Source organism: Rhea americana, unplaced genomic scaffold (assembly GCF_003343005.1).
Source record: "Rhea americana isolate MKP2758 unplaced genomic scaffold, rheAme1 scaffold_118, whole genome shotgun sequence".
In the NCBI taxonomy this organism is placed as follows: domain Eukaryota; kingdom Metazoa; phylum Chordata; class Aves; order Rheiformes; family Rheidae; genus Rhea; species Rhea americana.
In genome coordinates, this window is record NW_028185239.1 from 2,915,670 (window position 1) to 2,942,025 (window position 26,356).

At 38.2% G+C, this 26,356-nt stretch overlaps 2 protein-coding genes across 32 annotated transcripts in view; one reads left to right on the top strand and one right to left on the bottom strand.

Moving 5' to 3' along the window:
• Window positions 1-1,757, top strand: part of ABI3BP (ABI family member 3 binding protein) — a 167,813-nt gene extending 166,056 nt beyond the window's left edge. For all 28 annotated transcript variants that reach the window (XM_085319502.1, XM_085319567.1, XM_085319544.1 and 25 more), the window contains one exon: window positions 530-1,757. In XM_085319502.1, coding sequence (XP_085175628.1) covers window positions 530-645 — 116 coding nt within the window. In that variant the 3' untranslated portion in view covers window positions 646-1,757. The remainder of the gene's footprint in view (window positions 1-529) is intronic.
• A 1,192-nt stretch (window positions 1,758-2,949) lies between these two features.
• Window positions 2,950-25,989, bottom strand: TFG (trafficking from ER to golgi regulator). 4 transcript variants are annotated; one of them, XM_085319751.1, is made up of 9 exons: window positions 25,864-25,951; window positions 22,969-23,073; window positions 20,509-20,716; window positions 16,798-16,881; window positions 16,071-16,217; window positions 14,462-14,629; window positions 10,722-10,862; window positions 6,252-6,341; window positions 2,950-3,784 (listed from the first exon to the last, which is right to left on the bottom strand). In XM_085319751.1, exons 3-9 carry the CDS (start codon window positions 20,690-20,692, stop codon window positions 3,414-3,416), a joined length of 1,185 nt encoding a protein of 394 aa, XP_085175877.1. In that variant the 5' UTR covers window positions 20,693-20,716; window positions 22,969-23,073; window positions 25,864-25,951; the 3' UTR covers window positions 2,950-3,413. The 4 variants fall into 4 exon arrangements, with proteins under 4 accessions (XP_085175877.1, XP_085175886.1, XP_085175867.1 ...); XM_085319760.1 differs by lacking the exon at window positions 25,864-25,951 and adding an exon at window positions 24,287-24,350; XM_085319741.1 differs by lacking the exon at window positions 22,969-23,073 and having other exon boundaries at window positions 2,950-3,781; window positions 25,864-25,989.
• Window positions 25,990-26,356: the final 367 nt, after the last annotated feature.

Below are 26,356 nucleotides of genomic sequence, written 5' to 3' on the forward strand. Positions count from 1 at the left end.
GATGGGGAGATTGTGTGGAATATCCCCAAATGCCAGGTTTTGTCTAGGTTCACTGTACATTGAAGGCTACTGCACTAGCACTATTTAATCATAACAACGGAGGAACGGCGGCTACCAGTGAAGGTTGCAGCCTGGTATGTAGAGAAGGTCCCAGGCTGTGGCAGGAGGAGAAGGATGGGGGTTTACCCCCCTCCTTGCCAGCACTGCCACCATGCGAATGCTGGGAGCAGACGTCTCTGGAGGAGCCAGGCCATCCCTCTCTGTCCTGCTCAAGACTGTGGTGATCCCAAGTGCTTCACTTTTTTTTTTTTTTTCTTCATTTGAGCTTGGTGGACAAATTCCAGTTGCTTCACAGTGCTAATTTTAACATATTTCTAGCTTAATAGGGGCAACAAACAAACTTATTTCTGGCAGAGGGCTCAGTGACTAGTGACTAAATTCGTGAATTTAATTGCACACACTAGTCACTGAAGTGAAAGGAAGGTACAGTTTAAGTTTCATGCAAACAAGACTCTCTTCTCTGTTCTAGGATTTTTCAGGGCAGTTCGCCAAGAACCCGTCAAATTTGGAAAAATAGGTGGTGAGACTCGCATCAACTATGTTCGTTGGTACGAGTGTGGCACATCGATACCTGGGAAATGGTAGACCTGATATGAACTTGGTAAAGAGGTCCATCACTATCCACCCCTTCTGACTGCCCAAAGCAAGCTCAAAGATGAAAATGTTTATGGAATGCCTGTCACTTAAAGAATTTTGCTAACGTGTAACGGTTTATACAAATCTAATGACAATACTGCATTAATTGTGTAATAGCATAGGCTGCTTACTGTAGTTATCCAGTTTTACAGATTTGTTTTTAGGATTAAAAAAAAAAAACAAACAGGTTAAGGACATGGTGTAGGATAATGTATAGGGAAGCTGGCTCCCTATTCTTGAGGTATGGTTTATGTGGTATTTTAAAAGATACAGTGTGTATATTATTTATCAGTGTTGTAATAAATGTTTAAGGCACAGTTATGGCAATGATGTTGGTCATGGAATGCAATGTGCATTAGTTTTAAGTATTCACTGGGTTTTATTATAATGTAATGATGTAAAGTGCTGTAAGCTAGCTGTCTCCATTCCTAAATTATAGAATAGAAAAAGACCCTAAATCTTCCAAGGTCCTGCAGCCAGTTAACATGAAGAGCTTTCTCCTTAGACACACACACACAATTTATACTCCTTCCAGAAATACAGGTAGGTTTATTGTACGTGCAGTTTTAAACGATCGAGTTAATGTGTTTTTTTCTCCATGTTTTTTTTTCAAATGCAGCTTCAACTCTGGCAAAACAGTAGGAGCAGCCTATTGCTAAAAAGTTAGAAACATTTGCCCGTTTAGCTTGGCAATGCTTTACTCGATTTGTTTTTCTGTAATTAAAGCAGACAGGTATATATGTACATGGGAAAAAAAACAAACTGCCCTCCACTACTATGGCTTTTCACTGAAGTAAGTAAGTGTACTGTTTTCAGAGGTTTAGCCTTAATACTTCAAAAGCCAAATAAATATATATTAGTGCAGGAGGATTTGGAAAGCTATATGAAATATAGAAGAGAGCCCCCTATATTTAAAACTAAGCTAATAATAGCACAACTTGTTTCTGTAAAACAGAAAGAAGTGGTTTAAAAATGTTTGTTGTTTGGGGAAAAATGGAAAACAGTGATTAATGAACTTTTAAAACTGCTTTTAATTTTGATTAAAGTCTCTCCCAAAGCTACTTGTTGTATTGCTTGAACATTTATGAACTAAATAAAGAGATGTAGTTTTTTTTTTTTTTTTAAAAAAAACACACACACATTTTTGCATGCAGTTTTGATGCGAGAGAATAAAGCTTTTAAGTGCAATTGCTCAGATTTTTTTTTTTTTTTTTTTTTAAAAAAAAAAAAGGTGTTATTCATTACACTATTAATGTATTGAAAAATATGAACAGGAACATTAAGATATATATAGTAGAAATAATCGTTTATAGAAAATGCCTTTAAAGTACATTGCAGGTACACTGTACTACTACTAATAAAATATTTTTTAATCAAATATTTTTCTTAGTGTTGTACATCAAAACAAAAAACTAGTTGCTGTGGTAATTGCTGTTCCAGGAAGCAGTTTCTTCTGGAACAGGCACATGTTGAATTTTTGATGAACACTTCATTTGTTAGATCTGACAAGATATTAAACAGCAGTAATGACATGTTATTGCTTACTGTATACATTTGCATCTGATGTGAGAGCAATATTAAGGGTGCTGAAGTTCAGAAATACTTTCATTCCCTTTATTTCTCAATTTATGAGAGTTCAAGAAGCTTGCCCCAGTTAGTTTTTTTTTTTAATTCTCTTTTAGTTTTGTATGTTCCTAGAATCCATAAGATGGAAAATATTAACTAGGAGAATGTTTTGCCCTTTCCTGTTATATGGCCTTTTGAATTTGTTACAGCTCTTGATCTGTTTTTTCTTGGCTCAAAATGCAGTAACTGGAATTGTACTCACAAGTTTTTCTGGGTGGCAAAGCAGCTCTGGTAAGTAAGTTGTTCCTTTTTAAGAGTTCTTCTCTAGCATAGTTATTTGGCTCAGTCTTTAAATTCAAAAGCTGATTTTTCTCCCTCCCTTGTTAAAATGAAATGATTAAAGAGTCTAAGATTTTATGCATTAGTTCTTACTCTTTGGTAAGAGTTACTTGGCAATTAATGACAGCTGACAGTTCAGGACTGTCTACTGCATGATCTGTACAAAAGTAGGCTACATTCATGAAATTTCTGCACTTACTTACCTGGACAAAGTAGATGATTAGACCTAAAGTCTGCCACTTTTCTTAGAACCCTGGTATCTGTACACCTAACAGGCACATTTGGGTCCTTAACACAGTTTTCTTGTTCTGTATTACCTAATTTTGAAATCAAAATCAGACAAATAAATAATATATTCAGGATTTTTATTCGCTTTCCATGTGAGCGTGACAATTTATAATACATCATATCTACTTTCAACTCCAGAATGAATCTAATTTAGTACATCATGTTATTAGTAAAAACAAGCCTGGTAAGTGGGCTAAACTTCCAACTAGGATTTTAATATCCTTCAAACAAGGCAAGCTAGAATGTCAATCACTTTACAGACATTTAGGTAGTGTTTCCCAAAACACAAAAAAGGGGGGGGGGGCAGGGGCAAAAAAAACCCCCAAACCTGAAACCCAACCCCAAATGAAACTAGGAAGCAGATACAATTTAAAGCAGAAAGATTCATTTGGTCATTCCCCCCAGCAGAATTTAATTACCAGCTATAGTTATAAAGGATGTTTTGCCACCTCAATTAAAAATACTGGAGTCAGTTGGGATGAAATAGTACGTGAGAGTCGCTTGCATTCAGCAGCACCAGGTCCTTATCGGTAGCCGGGTCCCGGCTGGGTGTAGCCCTGGCCGAAGGGAGGCCGGTTACGGGCATAGGGGTTGGGCCCGCTGGGCGGGGGGGTCATGGTGCTCCCCGGCGGCGGGGTGAAGCCAGGCCGCGGCTGGTAGGTGCCCGGTGCCGCCTGGGAGCCAGGGGGCCCACTGTAGGGCGCTGCCTGGGAGGCCTGCGTGGTGTAGGGCTGTGGCTGCGGCGGGTAGCTGCCCCCCGCGAACTGCTGGGGCGGCTGCGCCGGCAGCTGCGGCGGCTGCGCTGGGAAGGCCGCGGCCGGAGCCTGGGCCGCCGGCTGGCTGTAGGCTGGGAACTGCTGCGCTTGCTGGGAGGGAGGCTGCTGACTGTAACCTGCTGGAGAGACAGAGGGGGACATCAGGTAAGTGATGACAGCAAAGAGCCAAAGTGGTTTGCAGAGGTTGTGTTGTTGTTATTTTAAAAAAGACTACAGTAACAACATAAAATAATGCCTTAAGCACAGAAAAGGCAAACAGTAACGACTCGCAGTATTCTTGCCTTTCACATAAACACAGCGCCTGGCTGTGCTGCACTAAAATGGGAAAGCAACAACAGTGTGAACTAGTTTTCCCATGACTTAGGCGAAATACAAAAACGGACAGATAATATCTTCACCATCATGTCACATAAAAATACAGTCTTCATTGGCAAGGGAAATTAAATCTAATTTAGGATAGGTTAACATCTTTCCAAATAACAATTAAAAATTAAAAGCACGCTGTCATGAAAACATTGTCATGGCTTAATAATTGTAAATCAAAGTTTTTTCATTAGGTTACAGATATTCCCGAGTTTCTTAAAGGTAGAATTCAGTATGAAAAATGTAGTGCAGAACCAAATATTTTAGTGTATCACTTCCATTTAAACATGTCCCAAACTTCATTTGTCTGTATAAAACCAGCTTCCAAAAATAATTTCTCTTACTGAAGACTTTAAAATAACAAAAAGTCCTTTTATGAAGAAACAGCTACTTTTATCCATCACGAAACACACCTGCAGCTACTTGCAATGAAACCTCTCCATTGACTGGAATCCTGTCAGCATTAAACACCAGACATACAAAAATTATTAAAAGTGCACAGCCCTGAACAGAAAGTGTAAGGATTGAAGAATGCACTAGAGTAAATTTTGAACTCACCTTGAAACTGGGAATCAAAATTTACTTGTGAGATCAACCTCTGAAGAGTCCGTTTTCACTACCATGAGTAAATAAGCACATTCTTGCCTAATGGATCTGCCAGACAAAAGGGGAATTGATTCTGCTCTTGGGGGACATGGGTTTCAAAGGAGGTAAATACAAGGTCAAAAAGAAAAATGGGCCTATGAATCAAGATTTTCAAAGGATAATGTCACAAAGTCCTCAAAAAGAAGGCTGTTTCTGATAAATAGGTTCATCATAAAATAAGTAAGTTATGAGAAACAGAGGATCTCATACAAGATTTGGTGATGTTTCATTCTTGCTTTAAGATGTCACTAAGTATTAGAAGGCAGAATTTGCACTGCAACAAATTTCAGAAAAAGGGATATGATTAGAAAGCAGATGGAAAACTCATTTTTTCCACTCAGTTTTCAAGTCTAAAGAAAGTCAGACAGACTCTCCTATTTCCAACAGTCCCATTATTTGGGCAGAAAGTAGACTTCAGAAAGTCTGTCACTGTCTTCAACTTCAAAATGTTGGGGTGAGAAACCTGCAGAGAATAAAATACTCCAGAAATACTTTAAAGACCTAAATTAAGAGTAGGCTCTCCACAGAGCATACAAAGGAAGGCTGAAGCACAACCCTTCATTTCCAAGTTTTCTAGGGCTCTTTCCAAGATAAATATATGAATCTGTTCTTAAGTTCTGCAAGCATTCTCATCAACACCAAAACCCATGTACTTATATGTATGGGAGGAGGGAATCCACACAGGCTGTATTTTGAGTCATTTTGTATTAATTTTTTTTTTTTTTTGGTCATTTTAAACAATCTTGCTTAAACCAAGAAATGGAAAATGCTTTGTACCATTTTATAAAAAGAGTATTAAGCAATGAGAGCTTTTTTATGCAATCTGGTATGTTCATCCCTGTACTGAGCTGAATTATGAATACTAGCATATACTTTCTATTATTAGATTCTAGCTTCTTCTAAAGTGAACTTTACTTCAAAACTTTCCTTTCTTTATTTTAAGTATAGGCAAAAGCTAACTTATATTTGACCACACATAAATGAGAATGTTAGCACACTTCTGGTAGAAGTCCAGTAGCACCTCTACTTGAAGTTACCAGTAATATCTACAACTTAGAAAAACTAGTAATTGAAAGTTTCTCTGAAATTAGAAGTATTTATAAATACTCAGGATTTATTAAATCACAGCTCTAATCAGTGTTCACATCATTACATTTTGTGTGTGAAGATTACTGTGGATATAAGAAACAGGGGCCCTCTTTACGTATTCAATATTTAAGTTAAATTGCGATAGATGATTAATCATTTTCTAGAGTCCTGAGACCAGATAAGTTGAATCTGAGGATTTATATTATTTCAGGTGATCTGTTTTGCCTACCTTTACTGCATTCTGCTGTTCAGTAATGAAATCTGCTATAGTCACAATCAAGCAGATTCGCAGAATCAGAACTCCAGCTTTGCATTAGAACATAGCTATACAGTGCGTTTAAACTGCTCTTTTATGAATTGCCTCAGTTTCTATCAGAATCATGCACGTTCAACTGCCCTTGTGCTCAAGGACAAAAATTAACAGGGTTGGGCATTCAAGGAGTCGAGTCTACAGCGAAATCACGATTTGAGCAAGCCGCCAGCTCTTACCTGGGTACTGCATACCGTACTGTTGCTGAGGCTGAGCCTGTGGCTGCTGAGCAGGATAACCAGACTGTTGATACTGTTGATACATCTGGCCTATGGATTAAAAAGGTGTTTAGTTGAAGTGGAGTATAACCACTATGATGATAGAAAACATCCTAACAGAATGTCACAGAAGCAATCTTTCCCATAAGATGTTAAAATGAATATATATACATATATGGATATATGTATGTATGTGTGTGTGTGCACATATTTTTTTTTATATATATATATGTATGTATGTATGTCTGAACACCCTTTCAAATTGTTCTTAATTATCAACTGAAGCGTAACTACCATTTTTAGTTTCTAAACCATGCCATTCTGAAGCATAAGTAATATGTCCAACTCCAGTAAAATAAACAGTTCTCATTTGGTAAGTAAGTGATGCCTGTTATTTCATGTTTTCAGAGAAGGCCATAAGCTATACACCTTCATTAGCTCTACTCTGGTGTGTAACAGAGCAGGCATCTTTAAATCACTTGATAACTCCTCCAGAACATATAATGTAAATTAAAGTACTCTGAAAGGTAAACATGTCCTTGGAGTGTCTGTTTATATTAGGTTTTTAAGACTATTTCTGCAAAGTACTGTAAGCAGGGTAGTATATTATTTATTCTGACCACATTTTCCAGACAAGTCATCCCTTAATATCTGACTTGCTGTAAGCCAAGTTTTCTTAAGAGACTCAAGCATATACACCCTGAAAAATAAAACCATACATTCTAAAGGTTGTGTGTTCCAATTCAATTATAATTTTTCCTAAATTCACTATTTCCATTTTCTTGGCAAGAAGAGGTAGAGTAAATGTTTAGACTTAACTCATACCTTGTTTAGGCTTTATACTTCTGCTGTTTTTGATTTTACTAACATGCATAGTCAAAGAACAAAATTACCTAATTGAAGTTTAGCTGCACTACAGCAAATGTGGAAACTTCAATTGTAAAGTATTACTGAACCATTATTCCTTCTGCGGAGGTCTGCAGACTGTATAACTGCAAAGCTCCTCTATCGATTTTCTGAATAGCACGCAATGGTCAATATAGTCAAAAGCAACTCAGCTTTGCTCTAAGTCCACTCATATCCCCGTGTGTGCTGTTTTAAGGGAGCTCCTTATTTCCCTTTTCTCTGCTTTATATATAGCTGAAAGCAACAGTACATTACATTCAAATTAAGATATTTTATGCTGGTACAACCCCTTCCTCAAAATTTTATATGGCATACAACTATTGTGGTATGAAAAGAGTGCTGAGCACAAGGGTTGGCAAAAATTTAATCTTGTTAACTGAAATGTTAACTAGAAATGAAGAATATATTTATATATATATGTGTGTGTGTGTGTGTGTATACATATATATAAAATATATATGAAAACTCAATTGTACAAGGGAAGTTCTGGGAGAACAACTAGGAAGCTGCCTGTCTCAAAATAATTGCCTTTAGGCTAACACAGATACCACACTGACACCTGTTGGAGAGACTAGGTAAAGGGATATGAAGGAAACAACATTGCTGGCATAGTGTTTTTTCAGATGTGTTCTGAGAAGGCTTTGCTGTCTTAATCAGGATTGATGAGAAGACTTACCTAAGAGTAGAAAGGTATCCCAGTGGCATTCAGGAAAACATTTGTAATTTACAGAAATAAATGTATTCAGGAGATCCTACTGGACCACAAACAAAGAGGTTTTCCTCTCACTAGATTTTAGTTTGAAAACAAGAATCTACAGTGTCTTGTTTTGTATATAGCAGTACCTATTTCAGTCAAGGACCTGCCAGCACTTACCACAATTCCTGTACATTTTAGCATAGAAAAATTTTAGCTTGCTACAGAAAAGAAGTCCAGTAGGCAAATACGCATACTGGCACAACGTTCTTTGCTGTGGAAGGTCACGAACTGCCTGAGCAAATAAACTCTACATACACTTGAGCTAAAAAACACATAAACATGTCCGCATCTGTACATATTTGGTTCTGCTGTGCTGGTGTGCATTCAGCTAGTGAAATTAGTCATAAAAGAGCACATGCATGCCAGAAGAGATGGTGCTATGCTGAAATTGCTTTGTTTGTTACACTGATTTAAATTAAGCTAGCGAACACTTAAAACTTTTAACTGGGGAAGGCAAATAATTCATTAATATCTGCCCACAGACATCAAATGACTTGGTATTCCCAAATAATGAATGGAGAACTAACACAATTTCTTGGCAAAGAATTCCATTAAAAAAAAAAAAGACATACCAGAATGATTGACAATGGCATTTTGATTATACTCTCTACATGCGATATTGAAGTCTGACTAGCACCAAATCTGATTAAACCAGAAAACTGAGGATAGCAGTGATTTTTCTTTTTTTCCTTCTCCTACTCCCCCCCCCCAAAAAAAAAAAAGAACTAATAATTTGAAACTGTTTTCCAAAAAGATAAAGAAAAACCATGCTCTGCACCAGTACTGGCATTTACATGAGCCAATCCTGTTGAACACTTAACCTCCAAAAAATAATTAAAGCTTTGGCTGGGTCAGGACCCTGCACTGGCTGCTATTTATCGTGTGTGTAAAATGGACAACCTAAGAGTTCCCACTAGTATTTCTAATGAACAAATTCCAGCAACAACTTCCAATCTCTTCCCAGTAACAGAACCATCTTGTTTTTTCAGAGTAAAGTAACTATAATCCAGAGTACTTCAGTGGAAATAAAATCTATGGACCAAAACATTGATAACCAGCACTACTGTGCCATAACCAGCACTATTATTTATTTTTATACACAGAAGAAAAGGACTTGCACAAAAGTAGTAATGTAAAAAAGGCTCTAAACTCTACTCTGATACATTAGCTTAGGTGGCTTCTCTTTCCTATGTAAGGTGACTTTTGCTGAAATAAGTCCTTTCTGTTAGTGACCTACAAATCATGTTGCAGTTCAACTGTTTTCTTCCTCACCACCGGGTACTTTCAGTGCCATCAGCGATTCAGAATTTCAGCTGCTGTTGCTACTGGCTTTAAGTAAGTGTTTCACTTTATTGTTTCAGTTCTTGTTTAACCTCAAGACTGACAATCTCATACCTTATTTTATGTAATTAGAAAAGTAAAAAGGTAAATCAGCAAAAAAACAAGTTCAATGCCTGTGGGAAAATATTTTGAGTGTTAACAAGCTTTCTGTCTACTGAGAGAAGACCTAAAGCACTCTTTTTCAGAGCTACTACTTATAATCAGACACCAAACTTATTACAGCTTTAAGCTATATATTAAGACTCTTGTTTATACCTCATTGATACCACATCAAAATTCTTAGGAAATCAAGCCTTCTATCAAAAACTAATTTTCAGGAAAAAAAGCTGCAACGCAGGTGTTTTTATATGCCTCACTTCTACCAAAAGAATTCATGCTTGGATATATGCCTAACAGCAAGTTGGTCAAATACATTGCTCAGTGAAAATGTTACTGATGCCCTTCAGGCCTTCAAACCTTTCTAGGATATTTCAAGTGATTGTGGATACTATTATCACTATCATAAATATTTCTTACATTTATCTCAGCATTGCATTAATATAGGAGGCTGCAGAGGGTGGTAACTTGTTTTTATATTAAAATACAGGAACAACTTTATATTGTACATTATATGGAGGTAAAAATAAAAAAGTAAATCATTCTACAGATGAAGTTTCGTCCAGAGCTGTGCATGTCTGAATGCTTAGTGCTTTCATAAACAGCAATAGAAAATGGCGCCAAAATGTTACAAACCTCTGAAGAGGTTTATTTTTAGAAGTCAAATCACATGTGAAAGGGCACAATACCAAGAAATACAAGAGTCAATACCTTAAACTTTAAAGGAAGAGCATATTAAGGCATTTAATTGGCCACTTATTTGGGAAAACTGTGATGCATACATGATGGTTATGCTACTATCTAGTTATGAGGTTTAACCTAGCTACTACAGAATACGTAATAAATAGTAAATAATATTATAGTAAATTTACTATAATAATGTCTGTTTTGCTAGATAGAAGCAGTTAGTAATAACATTCTTAATTTATACTGACAAGCCAGCATTATTGATAAAACTGTTAATTAAGTGAAAGCAAGCGCTTAAATATCACTTGACACAACATGCAGGGTATATGCTACAAACTAAGATTTTCAAATAACTTTAAAGTGAAGTGTATTATACAAGCTCCTTTGTGGTAAAATGAACATAGATTCAAACAGAAAATACTATAATAAAACTCCTTTTCAGGATATGTGACTTACCCTTTTCCATAAAGCTACCACTCCACCTACTGTTTATATACTGAACAGCACATGAAAACACTACTTTTTGCAGCATTTGTAGTTTTGGAATCGACTTTGGGTATACCAACCAGAAATCTTAACTAATATAAATTCAGACTGAGTCAGCATAACTCCTGTCTTCAATAGTGGAAAAGTATGCTGCTCACCTTCCACCTGACCGGTCTGTGGCTGTGTTCCAGTGTACGGCGGCTGGTGTGGCTGAACACCGGGCGGATGGGCTGCAGAAGAGGATGAAGCGATGCTATCTGGTGTTCCCGACCGCTCTTCTGCAGGGGCACTGGGCGGTCCTAAAGGGGCAAGAACAAAAATAAATTAAATGAGTGAGGAATCTGAATTCAAACTTTCATGCAAGATCATTTCCTTACAAACTTTTTTAACATATTTTTCCATTTTTCCACAGCTTTACATCTGAAATTTGCAAATCTACACTAGCATGACTTTGTAAATAACTTCTGTGGCTATTTCCGACTTGTTCCTAGGTCAAAATCACTCAGATCTCATTCTTCAGAGAGATTTCAGGGATAAGACCCTCAGTAACACCAGTCTTTCTGCAACTTCATGTTTTAACTCTGCAGACATGCAGTGAAGATGACTTCCTACATTTGGACAGAGTATGCACCTATGTATCTGTTCTTTCTCATCTGCAGCAAAGGTGCCAGGCTACATGAAATTACTCTAATTCAGTATTTTATTGTGGCCTGTACTGGCCCAGGCAATTAGTGTTTTACTAGTACTCACACAGCACACGAACAAACAGAAAACTTCCAAAGAATGTTTTACATTTGCACTCCCAGTCAGGATATGGTAGGCTTCTATCTAAAAGCAATTGCTTTGATAATCCTAAAAATATTCCAGCTACTGATTAGCACACAGGAAGGTGATGAAAAGTTCTGAAATACTTATGTGAGTAGGTACATTACACTACAATTAAAGAACATTTCATTAGAAACAAGGAAGCTTAAACCCAGATCTTTCCAACTTGTAGGTATACATGTACTATCTATGATTTCAAACACACTAAACTACATGTTTAATACATGTATTAACATTTCTGCAAATTCAATTGTAAGACAGTCATATTTGCAAGACAAAACTTCTACCATATGCATCCAATAATACAAGTATTTAATTGCACCATCCTCCTCACCTTTTTAGGAAAAAAAAAGGCATCAAAGCTGCCTTGTTTTCACCTGTATCTGAACAATACTGCAGCATTATGAGCATTATGGCTTTTGAAATGGGATTTCTCATTCCTATTTAAATGGTCCTTTGTAAAGTTCTTTGTGCATTCAAAGCATGTTGAAGTGTAACACCACAGTATTTTTTCAATATCAATGCGAACAGCAGTTTGTGGAAACACGTCTTATAAAGGTCATAAAAAGATCTGAAGATCTGTATAAATATTTATTATAAATATTTATTCTATGCATGGTGTTAAGTACTAGGATAACATGCAACAAAACCCAGAAGTTCTTACAGCAAAATTAGTTTGCTCTATCAGAAGAATTACGGAGACACAGATCATAAAGCATCACTGATGCTATGACTGAAGCATTAACTGACACTGAGGCTTTGTACCAGAAGACAAAAAACATTCCTTCAAAAAAAAAAAAAAAAAAAAAAAAAAAAAAGGCGCTCCAATTTTCAGCCAGTCCTACTTCATGGTCTACTGTACCACTTCATTATTCAAAAGAAGTCTGTTGTAAGTGTTCAAGTATCATTTTTTCCTTTTTGTGAACTAACCGTGCTGTGACAACACGCCAATGGACTCTGTGCAGGAAGAGATCACTCAATAGGTCTCATCCACTGCACGGTACCCGATCCAAAGACGGCTGCTCAGTTTGCAGTTACAGTTTTGGCTCCTGCACAATGGCTATCACACAGTACATATCTATTCCTACCACTCTACACTTCTGCTAATATAGACATATGGTAGAATCAAGCTCCAGCTGGCATTTGTTTGCCTAGCTGTATCATCACTAAATAGATCATATGAAATTGGGTCTAGTTTGAATAAACACAGCACATCCTCTAAACTAACTGCAGTTTTACTTTCAAGTATCAATTCTGTATTAAACTTTGCCAGACTCCAGCACATTCTGTGCTAAATCACTTCTGCATATTCTGCATCACATCCGCTACTAAAATTATGAAAATAATTTCAGGTGTAATTATCCTGTCTTAAGTTGACTGCATTAAGTTTACTACATATTCAGTTTTTAAATGGTTACTACAAGGTAGAGCAAACAGTCATCATGCAGTTCTTCAAGAACAAAAGCAATCCAGGCAATTAAGTTATTCCTTCTGTTAATGTTAACAGTAAATAGGAAGACACTACTGGATTTCAAAATGAGACAGAGAAAAAGATGTTCACACAAAACACTGACTGACCCAAACAGCAGCAACAAGCCAAGGACACAAGCTGAAGAACAAGATCAAGACCTATGGCAGAGCAGTGTCTTCCCATCATTGGCAGACACCAATTAAGTTATTCTACTGTGCTTCTGAGGGAACACAGCATTTCTATTAACTCTAGTTACTTAAATAGTTGTTGTCACCTAATCACCCATTTAAGAGTATAATTTTTAAGGGTGGTTCTTTGTTACCTCTAAGTGAATGTGACCAGTGTATTTAACAGGGATCAACATCTCAAAAAAAAAAAAGAAAAAGAAAAAGAAAATCTGTCATTTTGGCAATTTCATCAGAAGGATGGAAACTCGCATTTTACTTCCATTCCCTTCCCTGAATTGAAAACATGTAAAGGGCAGGGCAGGGCAGTTCCGGCTCACAGTGTTTCATGTGATTATTCTGAATGCAGGTGCAAAAGCAAAAAAGCTAAGCTGGTTTGTAAAGTTCCAATTTTATCATCAAAACCCCCCAAACCCACGCACAGAAGTTCCATATTGAAAGCTCAGTGCTTATGCTCTCTCCTCCCTCACTTTCCAATCAAGTGATCAGAACTCACAGCAGACATAGGTCGCTCCAATACCTGCTACACCAGAGTTTATTTCAGGTCAGGGCTGCAATTATGAAGCGAGTCTGCCGGGCATCCTCGCTTACTATACCTCAATTTCATTGGGGAACAGTCTCAGGAGCACACATTCCAGAAGCCCATTTAACACGCTGCAACTAGCAGCAGATGACAGCTAGCCCAAAGCAACCCCTCCCCCCCCCATGCAAAACACACATAGTGTGGGCACTAGGCCATTAATACCACTTTTTTGTTTGTTTGTTTATGTAGACACAGCCATGGGGTCAGTCTCCAGTTGCTGTTAGTTTGTCTCTCTCCCCTCCATTCTATTTAAAAAAAAAACTACACAGTGTAAGCACTTTACAAAGCTTGCTATCACACAGCTACAAAATTTACATGCACAGAAGAAATACTGCAAAATAAGCAAGGTATCAATCTAACATTTAAAAATATTTCGGTGTTGGAAGATATCCTGTTATTCCAGGGTAACATCTGAATTCGTTGCAATGACATCTAACACGACTGAACACATTCAAAAGTAGTCAATGGTAACACCAGTCTACTAATACACTGATATCCTGGAAGATGCCACCATGGTAACAGATGTTATTTGATATCTGCTAGTCTAATAATTGTTTCTAAAGTAATTTGAATCAAAAAGAATACCAAGCCATTTTCTACTCTATGAATAGCTAAAATCAACTCAGCATTTCAATATTTTGTATGTGGAATTACAAAATACATTTACCACACTTCAATGTATCAAACTCTATAATTCTGTAAAGGAAGAGTGAATACAAAACATGCCTTAATACATCCAAAATACAAATTCTTTGTAAAAATCAAGATTTTTAAATGCTTGAGTCATCAAGTACAAACAGGTTTCACATTCCTTTTCATTAGATGTGTTCTTACCTGACACTTGATCATCTGTCAAGCCAAATGCTGACATGACATTCTTGCTGATTTCATCCTGATTTTTTAGTGGATCAAATGCAGACATGCTTGCTGCTATAACTTGAGTAGATGGCTTAACAGTAGAGTCAGCAGCAGCAGGCTTTTCTTCCCTACCATCTACAGCATCTAAAAAACAAAATGTCCCATTATTAATTCTTGAGAATGGAAAACCAACCGTAAGTATATATTGTATTATGGCAACTTTATACTTGCGTGCAGTTTTGTAAACTTTGTATTTTAACTGTTGCAAATACACACATTAGGATAATAGCAAATATTATACCTCCAAATATAACCTTCATTATCAGTCACAAAGCTTGACTTTTATTGCACAAAATTACTTTTAAAGATAAACTGACACTATGAATTATTAATTCTCCCCCTTTGTCTTAAGTTCAAAGGTATAAGGCTCTTGCTTTGCCCAACTGTTTTAGTATGGACTGTCTACAGAGAATTTAAAATTCAAAATGCTTATTGGGTCAGCTGTAGTTTTTGTTTTGTTTTATTCTCCCTGCCCCATCCTGCCTAAGATGACAGGTGAAGTTCATCTCCTTGTTCTTACACAAATAACACTGCATCACTCAAATCTAGTAAGAGTGCTTCATTCTCATTTTAATGACAAACACACATACACAGTTTAAACTGGTTAGTTCTAAGATATCACCCCAATCTCCTTCCAAAGGGTTAATAGCCTAAATCCATGGGATTAGTAACTGCTTATACTGTAGCAACAGTGGTTGGGTTGGGTTGGTTTTGTTGTCAAAAAAGCATCAAGTGTGAAACACAAAGTTGTTTCCTAGAAGGAAACTTGAAGCTCTTGGTTTGCCTCTTGAGTAAAGAGTACTGTAGTCCATGACTTGCATATGTCATTATTTTCTGTATCGAGCTTCCCCAAAATCTGTACTTAAGGAAACGTAAACAAATCTAGATGTATAGTTCTATAGCACTACTGCTATTACAGCCATAAACTAGGAGCTAACTCTCTCAAAATCAGGAGAATGAGAATTCCTTCCCCATTTTGCCCTCCCCCATAATACTTTCCACCCCTATCTGTACCCTTGTGCTGCTTACCCTGAGACAGCTCTGATGCTGGTCTGATCAGAAAATAAGTAGATTCAGTTTCCTAACCTGGCAAAAAAAGTGAATATAATTTTGCTGAATTAGCCTTTTGTTGTTCTGAATCAAACTTGCTTAGCAGCAAGACAACCACCAGAGCTGGCCCAAGTAAGCAGTGGGAGAAAGGTCTCCCCTCTTCAGCAACAAGCTATTAATTCAGCTCAAGCCCTGTCAAAACTTTACCCTGACTGGTAAGTGTCAGTTACAGCGCTTTGAATTTTTGCAACAGGAATCAAACTCTAAAGTTTTATTTCTATGTTAACAAGGTGCTTTACTCCAAATAGTTTGAACATAAACTCTGCCTCTCAAACAACTAAACCATTAAGAAATAAGTTCCAAACTATCAAGCAACCATCGACCGCAAGTAGCACTCAAGACTCCATTCTTCGCTTTGTTAAGTAGCATACAACTCTGCAGAACAAACTGAACAATTCTGAGCCAGATTGCCTACCGCTTTCAGGTAGATTAGCAGAAAGCCCAGGTTCTGGTGGCGGTTCTAAACAGTCCAGTAGACGATTGACTTTATTGCGAAGTTCTATCAGCTCTCGACGCAGATATTTCACCTGATTAGATTCTAGGGGTCTTGGTTGTCCATTTACTGCAAAAGATAAATTAAATAAATTTAAGATTGTAGTAATGTTTTGGCATCCAGCCAAAAGATTGGGGAGGTGGGGGGCATCATTTTTTACTCAATTTTAACTTCCTCTTCTGTGGAGAATTTAAAATGACATACACTAAGTCAACACAGACTAAGCTTATTCTGGAGCTTACTATTCGTTTAATATAATCTCAGTTCAACATAATATACTCTACCAGAACTGGAGAGAAAGGTTTGCAGTAAATTTCTGTACTGCTTACTTATATATGTCAAATACTACAAACATTTTTGGTGGCAATCCATCCTTTTAGAAAGTGAACTAAAGAAAGCAGCATACACAGCACTATAGCAATTCTTAAGTAAGGTCAGTCTTCAGAAAGGAAGATAGTTTTACTTTCTTTAAATTCGGATATCTCACAAAACAGCAAGAGGGAAAAACTGATTTCATATATTAATCCAGTATTTTTAACTTACTGATTTCATTCTTCTAGGGTGACCTAAACTGAAAGCTATTTATAGCATCCAGTGCAGCCCACTGCCAGAATTTTTAAACGCAGGAAAAAAAAATGTTTACACTTACCAAATAATGTCAGCTTAAGTATCCTACTGCATTGAATTGCAAAGGAAAGATCTGAGCTATCAAAAATTGTTATAAGATCTCCATCTGAAAAGAATGTGAAAAAGTTGCATTAAAAGTAAAGTCTAGTAACTACTGGATTTCAAGCTAGGGCAGAGGGCTTACTTTTTTACTAAAAATAACACTCTCCACTTGATTCTGAAGCTACTAGAAAAGTTACCAATTAACAATATCAAAAAATGGTACTGTGATTTTATACATACAAAAAAAAATTTGAAAACGGAGTTAAAAAGCAGGGTTTTTTTCTGTCATTATTAAGTAAGGCTTAAATCCTTATTTCCATAAGGTACAATCACTTACAACCAATAAACTGTGATTTAAAGTATCTGCAATAACTTGGATAAGACAAATGATTTACAAAATAAAGACCACTTACCAAGAGAAATTAAGCTTATTTTCAAAACAACATAAGACAAAGCAACGAGTTAGACTTGCGCACATTACAGAAGAAAGTTTTATTAATGTAAGAGTAAGGGAAATTATGCAGAAGGTAGGATGGAAGTATGACTGGGCTCCAATACATCCTTCTGACATTAGGCCTTTGAAAGAATAACAGTTCCATATAGTCTCTTCATTTATTATTTTATTTGCATACAGGACGAAGCATTACAGCTAACAGTTCACAGAAGCCAGCACCCGAAGAACAACGCTGCCACTTAAAGTTACATATCCATTTTGAGTGATTCCAAAACAGTCCTGTTCATGAACAGTTCTTAAAATCAGACAGTAGAATCAAGACAGAAGTTGGCACAAGTTGACCCCAATTTAATTTTTAAAAGCAAAACATACACACTCACAAAGGAAGATGGCAAAAAGTTAAGTGACTAGGACACTTTCTCAGGTTATAGTCTGACCAATGATCTGAAAGATTGATTTTCTTTGTGGAAAAATTAACAGGAAAATCATCCCAACCTTAACACACAAACGGGAATGAGAAGATATGAAGATGTCAGAATAGTCAGAAGAAAACCTTTCTCTCAATCAAACTCGACATGAAGTCACAACTCTCAGTCATTTATTTTCACGTGGTAAATTTCAGAGGTGAGGTGACCTACTGAATCTGCACATTGTCGCTAGTCACATGAACTATGTAAGAACTATTTGGGATCCTTTAAGCCACAAAAGGCTATACATAAAACACCAAACACTTTACAGTCCTATTAATATAGAAGAGATACCAAATACCAGTAATCTTTTCTTTCAGAAATATTAACATTTCTGAAGGCTTTTCAAAATTTTTAAACACACTCAAGACAGCTGTCAATCACATCAATATCTTTCCCATTCAACAAAAATCGATAAAAAAGACTCTATTCTCCTTGGCAAGATATACTGTCTCCTGTTTAAAAAAAATCAAAGGGTTTATCAAGAGATTAAATGGGCACAAATTAGCCAGTGCAAAGTGAACTTTGCTGTGTAACCAGGAAAGTGAGCATATTGGCAGAGGGAAGGAGAAGGAATAGCACGGCTGTGCCCTTCCAGAACATCTCATTTATGACTGGAAACTGAGACAAGACACTATCTAGTGACTCTTCATCCTCCACAATCAACGGTGTTATACAAATGACACATAGCTGGGAACAAAGTAGAGGCCAATCTACTCATGCTTCCTCCCTAAAACACTCTTACAAAGAGGCTCTGTGGACAAACACAGACATTTTTTTAATTACAGATTATTGCTTGGCAATTCTTAGCAATTTCACAGGTATTGGTGCTATGAAGATCCAAGTGCCTAAGAGTTATGATCAAAATTTCCAAATAAATATGAATTTATATGAATAAACAGCCATAAAACATCTGACTGCAAGTTGAAAAAAGGTCAGAATTTGAAGACCTATGTATGTACTGGCTCACCCTCTGACAAGTAGTAACACCTCCATGCTAGAAGGTGTTCCTACTGGAGCACCATTAAGAGGAGTGTTGTCAGTCTCCAGAGCAGTTGCTTTCTAAAAAAGATAAAATGAAGTCTTACAGACACTAGCAATCTGACGATATATTTCCCTCAGGAACATTTGGAAGTTGTTTTACATTTTTGATTCCAGAAATGGTTTTTGGATCCTTTGTTCTTTTACATTTTCACTATCTCAAAAATGCTACCTGGCAGGAACCTCTGAAGGCCATCTAGGCCTTACTTGAAGCAGGATTACTGTCAACACCACATCAGGCCAATTGTGGCTTTGCCGAGTTGTTTCTAGAGGCTCCACAACCCAACCAGGCAACCAGTACCAGTGCCGCATTGCCTTCCTAGCCAAAACACTGTCTGAGCCTCTCGAGCTGCAATTTGCAACTGCTGCCCCCTCCGTCAGGGTCTGGTACTACAGAGAAGAGTTTGGCTCCACTTCAGCTCAGTTAGTTGTAGGCTGCTATTAGCTCTGTTCTCACTCTCTTTACCACAGTGAACAAGCCCAGCTCCCTCAATCTCTCCTTGTAGGACACCTGCCCTCAGCCCACCACGATCACCACCTCCTGCTGGATCCTTTCCAGTTTTTCAAAGTCTTCTTGTCCTGTCATGCAGGGGGGCAAAACTGACTAAAGGAATCCCAGTAGGGCCTCACCAGAACAAGGGAAGTGTAACACCCTCCCTCAACATAGCTGAAGTCAAGACTACTACGAACCTCATGTGACATGCTTAAACTGAGGTCTAGTTCTGTTAAAATTTTTCCCTTAATCATTTGAAACTTCCTCTGATATTAACAATTTAAATGTTCTTAGTAATAACCACCATCCTGGATATAACATAAAAGACACTCAAATCACAGTGGAAAAGTAGTACATCCTGAGCCAGAGAAAGCCAGTATTAAAAGGAAGACGTCTCTACACTATGGAAAAACAATCAAAGGATGAAAACACAGTTATAGTCTCCATCATGCATCATCCACTTCAAAAGAAAGGTCAAAGACACAGACATATACAAAACCAGAAAACCATAGAAACTTTAACATAATGAGAGAGCATCCATCAATTTTCTTTCATCTTCCTTAGAATAAGGGAAAAAAAAAGATTGATTTTGTGATAAAAGCAGAAACATAACAACCATCACAAATCCACTGAATTCTGTTCCTGTTAGACATCAAGACCCCAAAAGACAGCCCTTAATTTCCTGTCAATTTTGATAAGAAGCAACATCTCTAAAAGCTCTATGAACCTGAACAACTCTCCAGGCGATTCAAAGTGAAGTTTTCTTTCCCAAATGCATAAGAAAGTTATTTGACATTTTAGGTACTACAGGTAGAGTTAAAGTTTCCTACTCCTATAGTTAAGAAAAATTAACCTATTTCAGTAATGTAGTACTTCTACTATATACAATTTTTTTGATATGAGTAAGAGACTGGATTTTATCACTCTCCGAATTTCATATTTGTACTAACAAATTCCAGCTATCTCCCCCAAATTAAGTAGCTTTTCTATGCCCCACACTGACACTCAAAGAATAAAAAAAAGCAAAAGCAAAAAGTGACCTTTATGATAGCTAGTATTTCAGAGATACTGGAGTGTACACTACAAGTACAACCACAAGGAATACGGCCTCTATTTATTGATTGAATTTCAGAAATGGTTTTCATTTGTGACTGGTGTTTTAGACAACTTAAGAGATAATTTTGTTTTTGTCCTTAGATAAATCACCTCAGAGCAACACTAGTAATTAAACCTTACCTTCATCTTTATATTTTATTGTGACTTCATCGTTGCTCAGAAGTTTTCCTCTAAAAACTCTTTGCATCATTAGCACTAACTCGTCATAGGTGATGTCCTCATTGTGAATAGGAATCCTCCTAATATCTTCCCCAAGCTGAGCTTTGATAATCAGCTTGCCACTTAAGTCCAGCTGCCCATTCATGATAGACTCCTGATCTCTAGACACCTGTTAACAACAAAATATTAAAAACATTTTATAACACTGGACTGCTAATTATTTAAATCTTTGATGACAGTACTGTAACTTTCAATCTTTTGAAAGCATTACTGATAGCAAGCACTCCAGAGCAACTTTCTTGGACACGTTTTACTTCTCAAATGATGAAACATTCAATATATTAACTAAGCTCATAGGCAGAACTCGGCAACAGTAGACACTCAAAAACGAAGTTCTAACTGTTTTCAGTGCTATGAATTAAATCCAAAGACCTTTAAAAAGTCATACAACTTTTAAATGTGATATTTAGGAACTTCATCTTGTTTTTTGGTAATATATCTACCTGTACACTGTTACAGAAAAAGTTATAGAGGAAGTAATATTCCCAAGGATTTGCTGTTGAAATGCATGTATCTCTCTCAAGAAAAGTGCAACGCAGCAAAAGTTCAGCCTTACAATATTATTACCTAATTAGATCATTTCTACATAATTGTGATATCCAGCAAACAGCTGTTTGTTTAAGACTGCAAGAACAAAAGAATAAGAAAAAACTCAAAGGTTATACGCATTGTTTTAATTATTTGCATGGTCAGAATACATTGAAAATTTCTCTCCAGAAAGCAAGACAGAAAATTGTTCCTGTTTTTTTCTAAGATTTTAACCAAGATTTTATACTTAAGAGCTATCATTAGACCACATAAAAGTTTGTTTTGTGTTTCCAGATTAATGTTCCTAACCCTACTGAAAATTTCAGTACAGCATACAGATGTTCACTGAGCAGTACAGCATCATCAAAAGTTATAATCTGCACAAAGGTCTGTACCATGACTCAAGTTGCTTGAGTTAGTTTCCCAAATCAAGATTACATCTGACTATGAGAGGAAGCCAGTCAGCCAGAAGCTACCATAAACATCAGCAGCTGTACTCACTGGTATTACAGCACTGTTTTCCCTCTGCATGTTCAACTGTCTTCAGCTGCCCAAGGCATACAGTGTGTGCATCTTGTGGCTCTGAGCCACAAAGGTATTATGCAGAATACCAGGTCAGGGCAGTTGATCACTCTCCGATGGTCAACCACTCCAACATGGAGATGCGCAACAAAGTCATCTTCCATCCAAGACCCACACAACACATACTTCAGAGTCTTATCTTTCATACTTCATATATGACAACCAAAGAATTACTACTTTCTGCCAGGCAGGTATATGTTAAAAAATACAAAACTATTATTTACAAATAAAAAGAGAAACTACAGTGAAAATATTCAGAGGAATAATGAAAAAAAAAATCTAGATAGCTTGCCAGTCTTTCCCCCTCTTTCTTCACTGTTTTAGACAGGGTCAAAACACTGAAACTGAAATGAAGAGAAATTACAGAGGCAGGCGTCTTACTATCTGAAATGCAAACGTTGGAGAGCTTAGAGGTAGAAAGCCTTACATATCAAAACTGTAATTCCCAAAAAGGTATGCAGGCAAGCGTGTTGTCCTTTCTCCTTTGCAGAAAAGCAAACAAACAAACAAAACACCCAATAATTCTTGTTAGAGATGTGCAAATATTTGTCCCTTACCTTTAAGGATGTTATAACATGGAGGTCTATGAGAAAAATGAATTTTGCTTTGGTTAGTCAATCTTTAAAATACTCTATTGAAAATGACTTCCCTCCTACTAGAGAAACAAGTTACTCAGCTAAAGTCTTTAACACATCAGACCTTGATGCATCTCTATATATTTAGCTCAACTGTCTCAACAATGACATTATGTATTAGAAAGACATAGCATGATGCTATCTCTAGACTGCAAATCAATTTCTGTTTTTTTATAATTAACTTGATATAAATTTTATTTTATGCAAATCAATGTGTTTGGCCCTATGACTTTCCAAAAAGAAGAAACAAGCAACTATTGAGCAAAATTCATTTTCCTGATCAGACGTAACAGTAAATAGGTGAATACAAAGAAATTCAATTCAATTGCAGAGAAAGCAGACCTGTAATTAACACAGCCAGATTGTTGCTGAGACACTCTGATGAAGCATAGTGAAGTTCATAATATTGTTAATGCATTATTCATGTTATGCAACACAGTAGTCTAGACTGCAGGCATATCAACTCTGATTAGCACTTTGTTTTAGTAGAAGTTGCTTATTAAATCACAACTATTTGCAGTAAGCATTTAAATAGTATTTTTAAGGATCAAAAAAATTAAGTAGTATCCACAAGTATTCTTTCACCTCCTTCCCACAAACATGTGTTTATCATTACCTTGGTCTTCTTATTGATGCTCAATTATTGATCAGATTTTCCACCTCACTTCAGGACAGAGTTAGGATAAGCTGCCATGCACTATCAATGGCAGAAAGCAGGAAGCTACATCAGAAAAATGAAAAAAATATTTATTTGCTCTCAGACCTCTTTAGAGTTATATAGTTCATATCGATCTTTCAACTTAGAACATCTTAATAAATATATTAAAGTCACTGTTTTATCCATAAGGTAGTATCAGAGATTCACACCTTGAGTATCACGGAGTTCAAAGTTTAACTAAAACATGTCCTGAACAGGAATTTTAATTTCATAATAAAAAAGCTTTTGAATTTTTTCTTACATTTTTTAACTGTGTGCAGGAATTAACAGTAATGCATCCCCTTCCAGGAGAGGGATTGCCCCTGCAGTCTTAAAATATTCATTTGTATGGCCCTCCATCTTACCCATCCAGCCTAAGTTAAAGAAAATAAACTCAGATTGATTTAGCAGTATTAAAACATAGAAGCACATTTCCTGGTTTAAAGCTGAAGTCTTTTTGACTTCAACTGATGCGTTCAAGGCAGCATCAGGGCCAGACTATCAGCAGTAAAAGAGACAGAAACACCAAAACAGCAAGAAGAATGGACTAGTTAGAAATATACAGCCACTTAAAAATATGATCTGCCATCAATTAATTTTAAGATTCAGATTTTGCTGCCTGAAAGCCAACGTTATGATCTGCTTGAAGTTTATACAGTCCTTTTTTTTTTTTTTTTTAAGTAAATGTATGCAGTTAGCATCCAGAGCATTAAGACAATGATTAGGCATACACACCAACCTAAGGCCAAACCAAACTCTGCTCCTCCTTCCCACCAGTTAGGCATATTCTACCTAGCACTTTTTTTTTTTTTTTTCTCTCCATCTTTCCTTCTCGTCTCTCTGATTCATGCATGTACGTAGTTATCATCTCAACATTGATGGTTGGATTTTTAGATGATTTGCTGCTAGCCACAGGAAAAAGTTGCTTTCTCTCATTCACAGGGAACTGGAATTCCCTAATGCAGCCAGTTCTCCTCTTTTGACTCAGCTTAGTAAATTGGAATGGACAGGCATGAGGACTGAAGCAGAGAACAAGGGAGCTCTGAAATAGGAAGAAGCCTCTTCTTAATTTTGATAGGTTGGCAGCTACTCCCCTCATCCTGGGTATGCAGTAATATTCATCTTTAAAAAGAACTGTATTCGTTCCTGACAGGGAGAAGGGTAAGACTGCTCTGACACTACTAAGTAGGTGAAAGGAAGAGACAAAAGTACTTTACTGTATTGTTTCCTCACTCACATTTTATGAAACAAATAAGACATGGCGATGGGGCCCCTCTCGCCCTGATCTGGCTATACAGTTCCTGGTACAATGCAATGAACAAATAAGGGATACAGATCATGCATCTAAAAGTGGTTTAATTTACAGAGTTAATTTAGCTTGCATCTTGTGTTGTTTAAGCATTACAGTTGAGCACTGTTTTTGCTTCTGTAATATTATAATGCAATTTACTAAGAAACAGGCAACAGTAAAAACAGAATCTCATCAGTACTTCTGAACAAGACAGATTTTGATGGACACACCTGAGCGACTGTGGTCTTTCAACAAATGGAATGTATCATTCATACTTCATGCAAGGAAGTCAGCAATTATATTGTCTTACTTGCCTCCACTATTCACAGAAATGCACAATGCAAAGGAAAAAATAACAGAGAAAGTGCTTAAGTGCACTTATTTTGTCCAACTGTTCTCCACTCTGCTTGAAAGCATATAGGTTTTAAGAGACAGATTCTAAACATTGCATCTGCTTGCAAATATTGCAGAAAATTACATGAAATGTTTTAATCATTAAATCATACAGCTTTCAGTTTTTCTTCCCTGACTGCAAGTATGACACAGCTGAATGCATGACTTGCTGAAGAAAACACTTAGTTTTTCAAGGAAGGCATTCAGAACATATACTGGTAAGCTTTTTAATGAAACAGAACAACCACTACTTTCTCAGGGAAAAAAGAAAACCCTCAGTATCTTCCTGTTTATGACACACAATTTTTTGTAAGAATCTCACCGATATCTTCCACACTGCCTAATGTACTACCCACATTCCAGAGGTATGGATTTTCTTTCCCACTCACAGCCGTGTTTCTCTGCACATCACGCACCAAGGTCTTATCTAAATCACTGACTCAGGATCACTCCTTAAGCAACGATACCACAACCCTTTTCGGTTTCACCACCCTTTTCCCACAGCAGCAGAGGAGCACAGCCTTGCCTAAGCAAGGGCAGAACCGGCATTCCTGACTCACTGCTCCCTCTGTCAGAAGAGAGTTTAAGGGCAACGGGGTGAGCCGCACAGAAACGTGGCCGAGCATCGCTGCCCGCCCAAGCCCCACTCGACCGAGCTGCGGGAGTTTTCCCAAGGCAGCTGAGGTGAGGGCAGAAAGGAGAACAGCTCATTTCACTTTTTTTTTTTTTTTTCTTTTCTCCTTTCCCCCCTCCTCCCTCCTGTTCCAGTAAGGGCAGGCCCGACCCAATGAGGAGCCGAAACCGTGACCGTTCGCTGCCGGGGGAAGAGGCCGCAGTTTCCCAAGGGAAAGAGGCCCGGCGGGGAAGGGCTCCGCCAGCGCTGAGCCCGCCGGCCGAAGGAGCGGAGCGACGCGGCCCCGGCCCCGCCTCCGCGGCGCGGGCGGACACAAGGGGTCTCCCCGCCGCTCCGCCAGGGGCCGTCTCGCCGCGGCCTGGCGGTTGGGGGTAGGGGGCAACCCAACGCTCACCCCCACCCGCAACCGCCCCTGCCGCCGCCATTCATACAGGCGCCAACGGCTCCCGCCGGCGGTCGGGCGCGGGGAAGGAGCCGGGGAGCCCCGCTGTCTTACTGTGGCTTCTCCGCGGTCCCGCCCGTGGAGGCCGCCTCGTCCGAGCCCGGCAACGGCCGCCGCCGCCCCCCGTACGTGGCAGGGCAGAGAAGGGGCTGGAGCGACGGCTGCAAGCACCGAGCCTGCGCGAGCCGCCCGCATGCGCACTCCGCCCCCCCGGCCCGGCCAGCGCCGTAGGGCGCGTGCGCCGCCGCAGGCGGCGGGGAGCGAAGAGTCGCTTCCTTCTCCGCGCCGCCGCATCGTGGGGCGGGAGCGCGCGCGCGGCCGCACGCGTGGCGCGGCGTGGCGGAGCGGGGCGTGGCGGGGCCGCGCGGGCAGCGGCCGTTGGGGCGGTGAAGGCGGGCGAGGCGCTGTGGCGGCGTGGTCGCAGCCCGCATAAAGACCTGTCCCGGCCCCTCGGGGTTGCCACCTCCCTCGTTTCTCTCAGCTAAAAAAATCGTTTTTTAATTTTTTTTCCCSTTTCCCCTCTTCTAAACCGATATTTATCAAACGG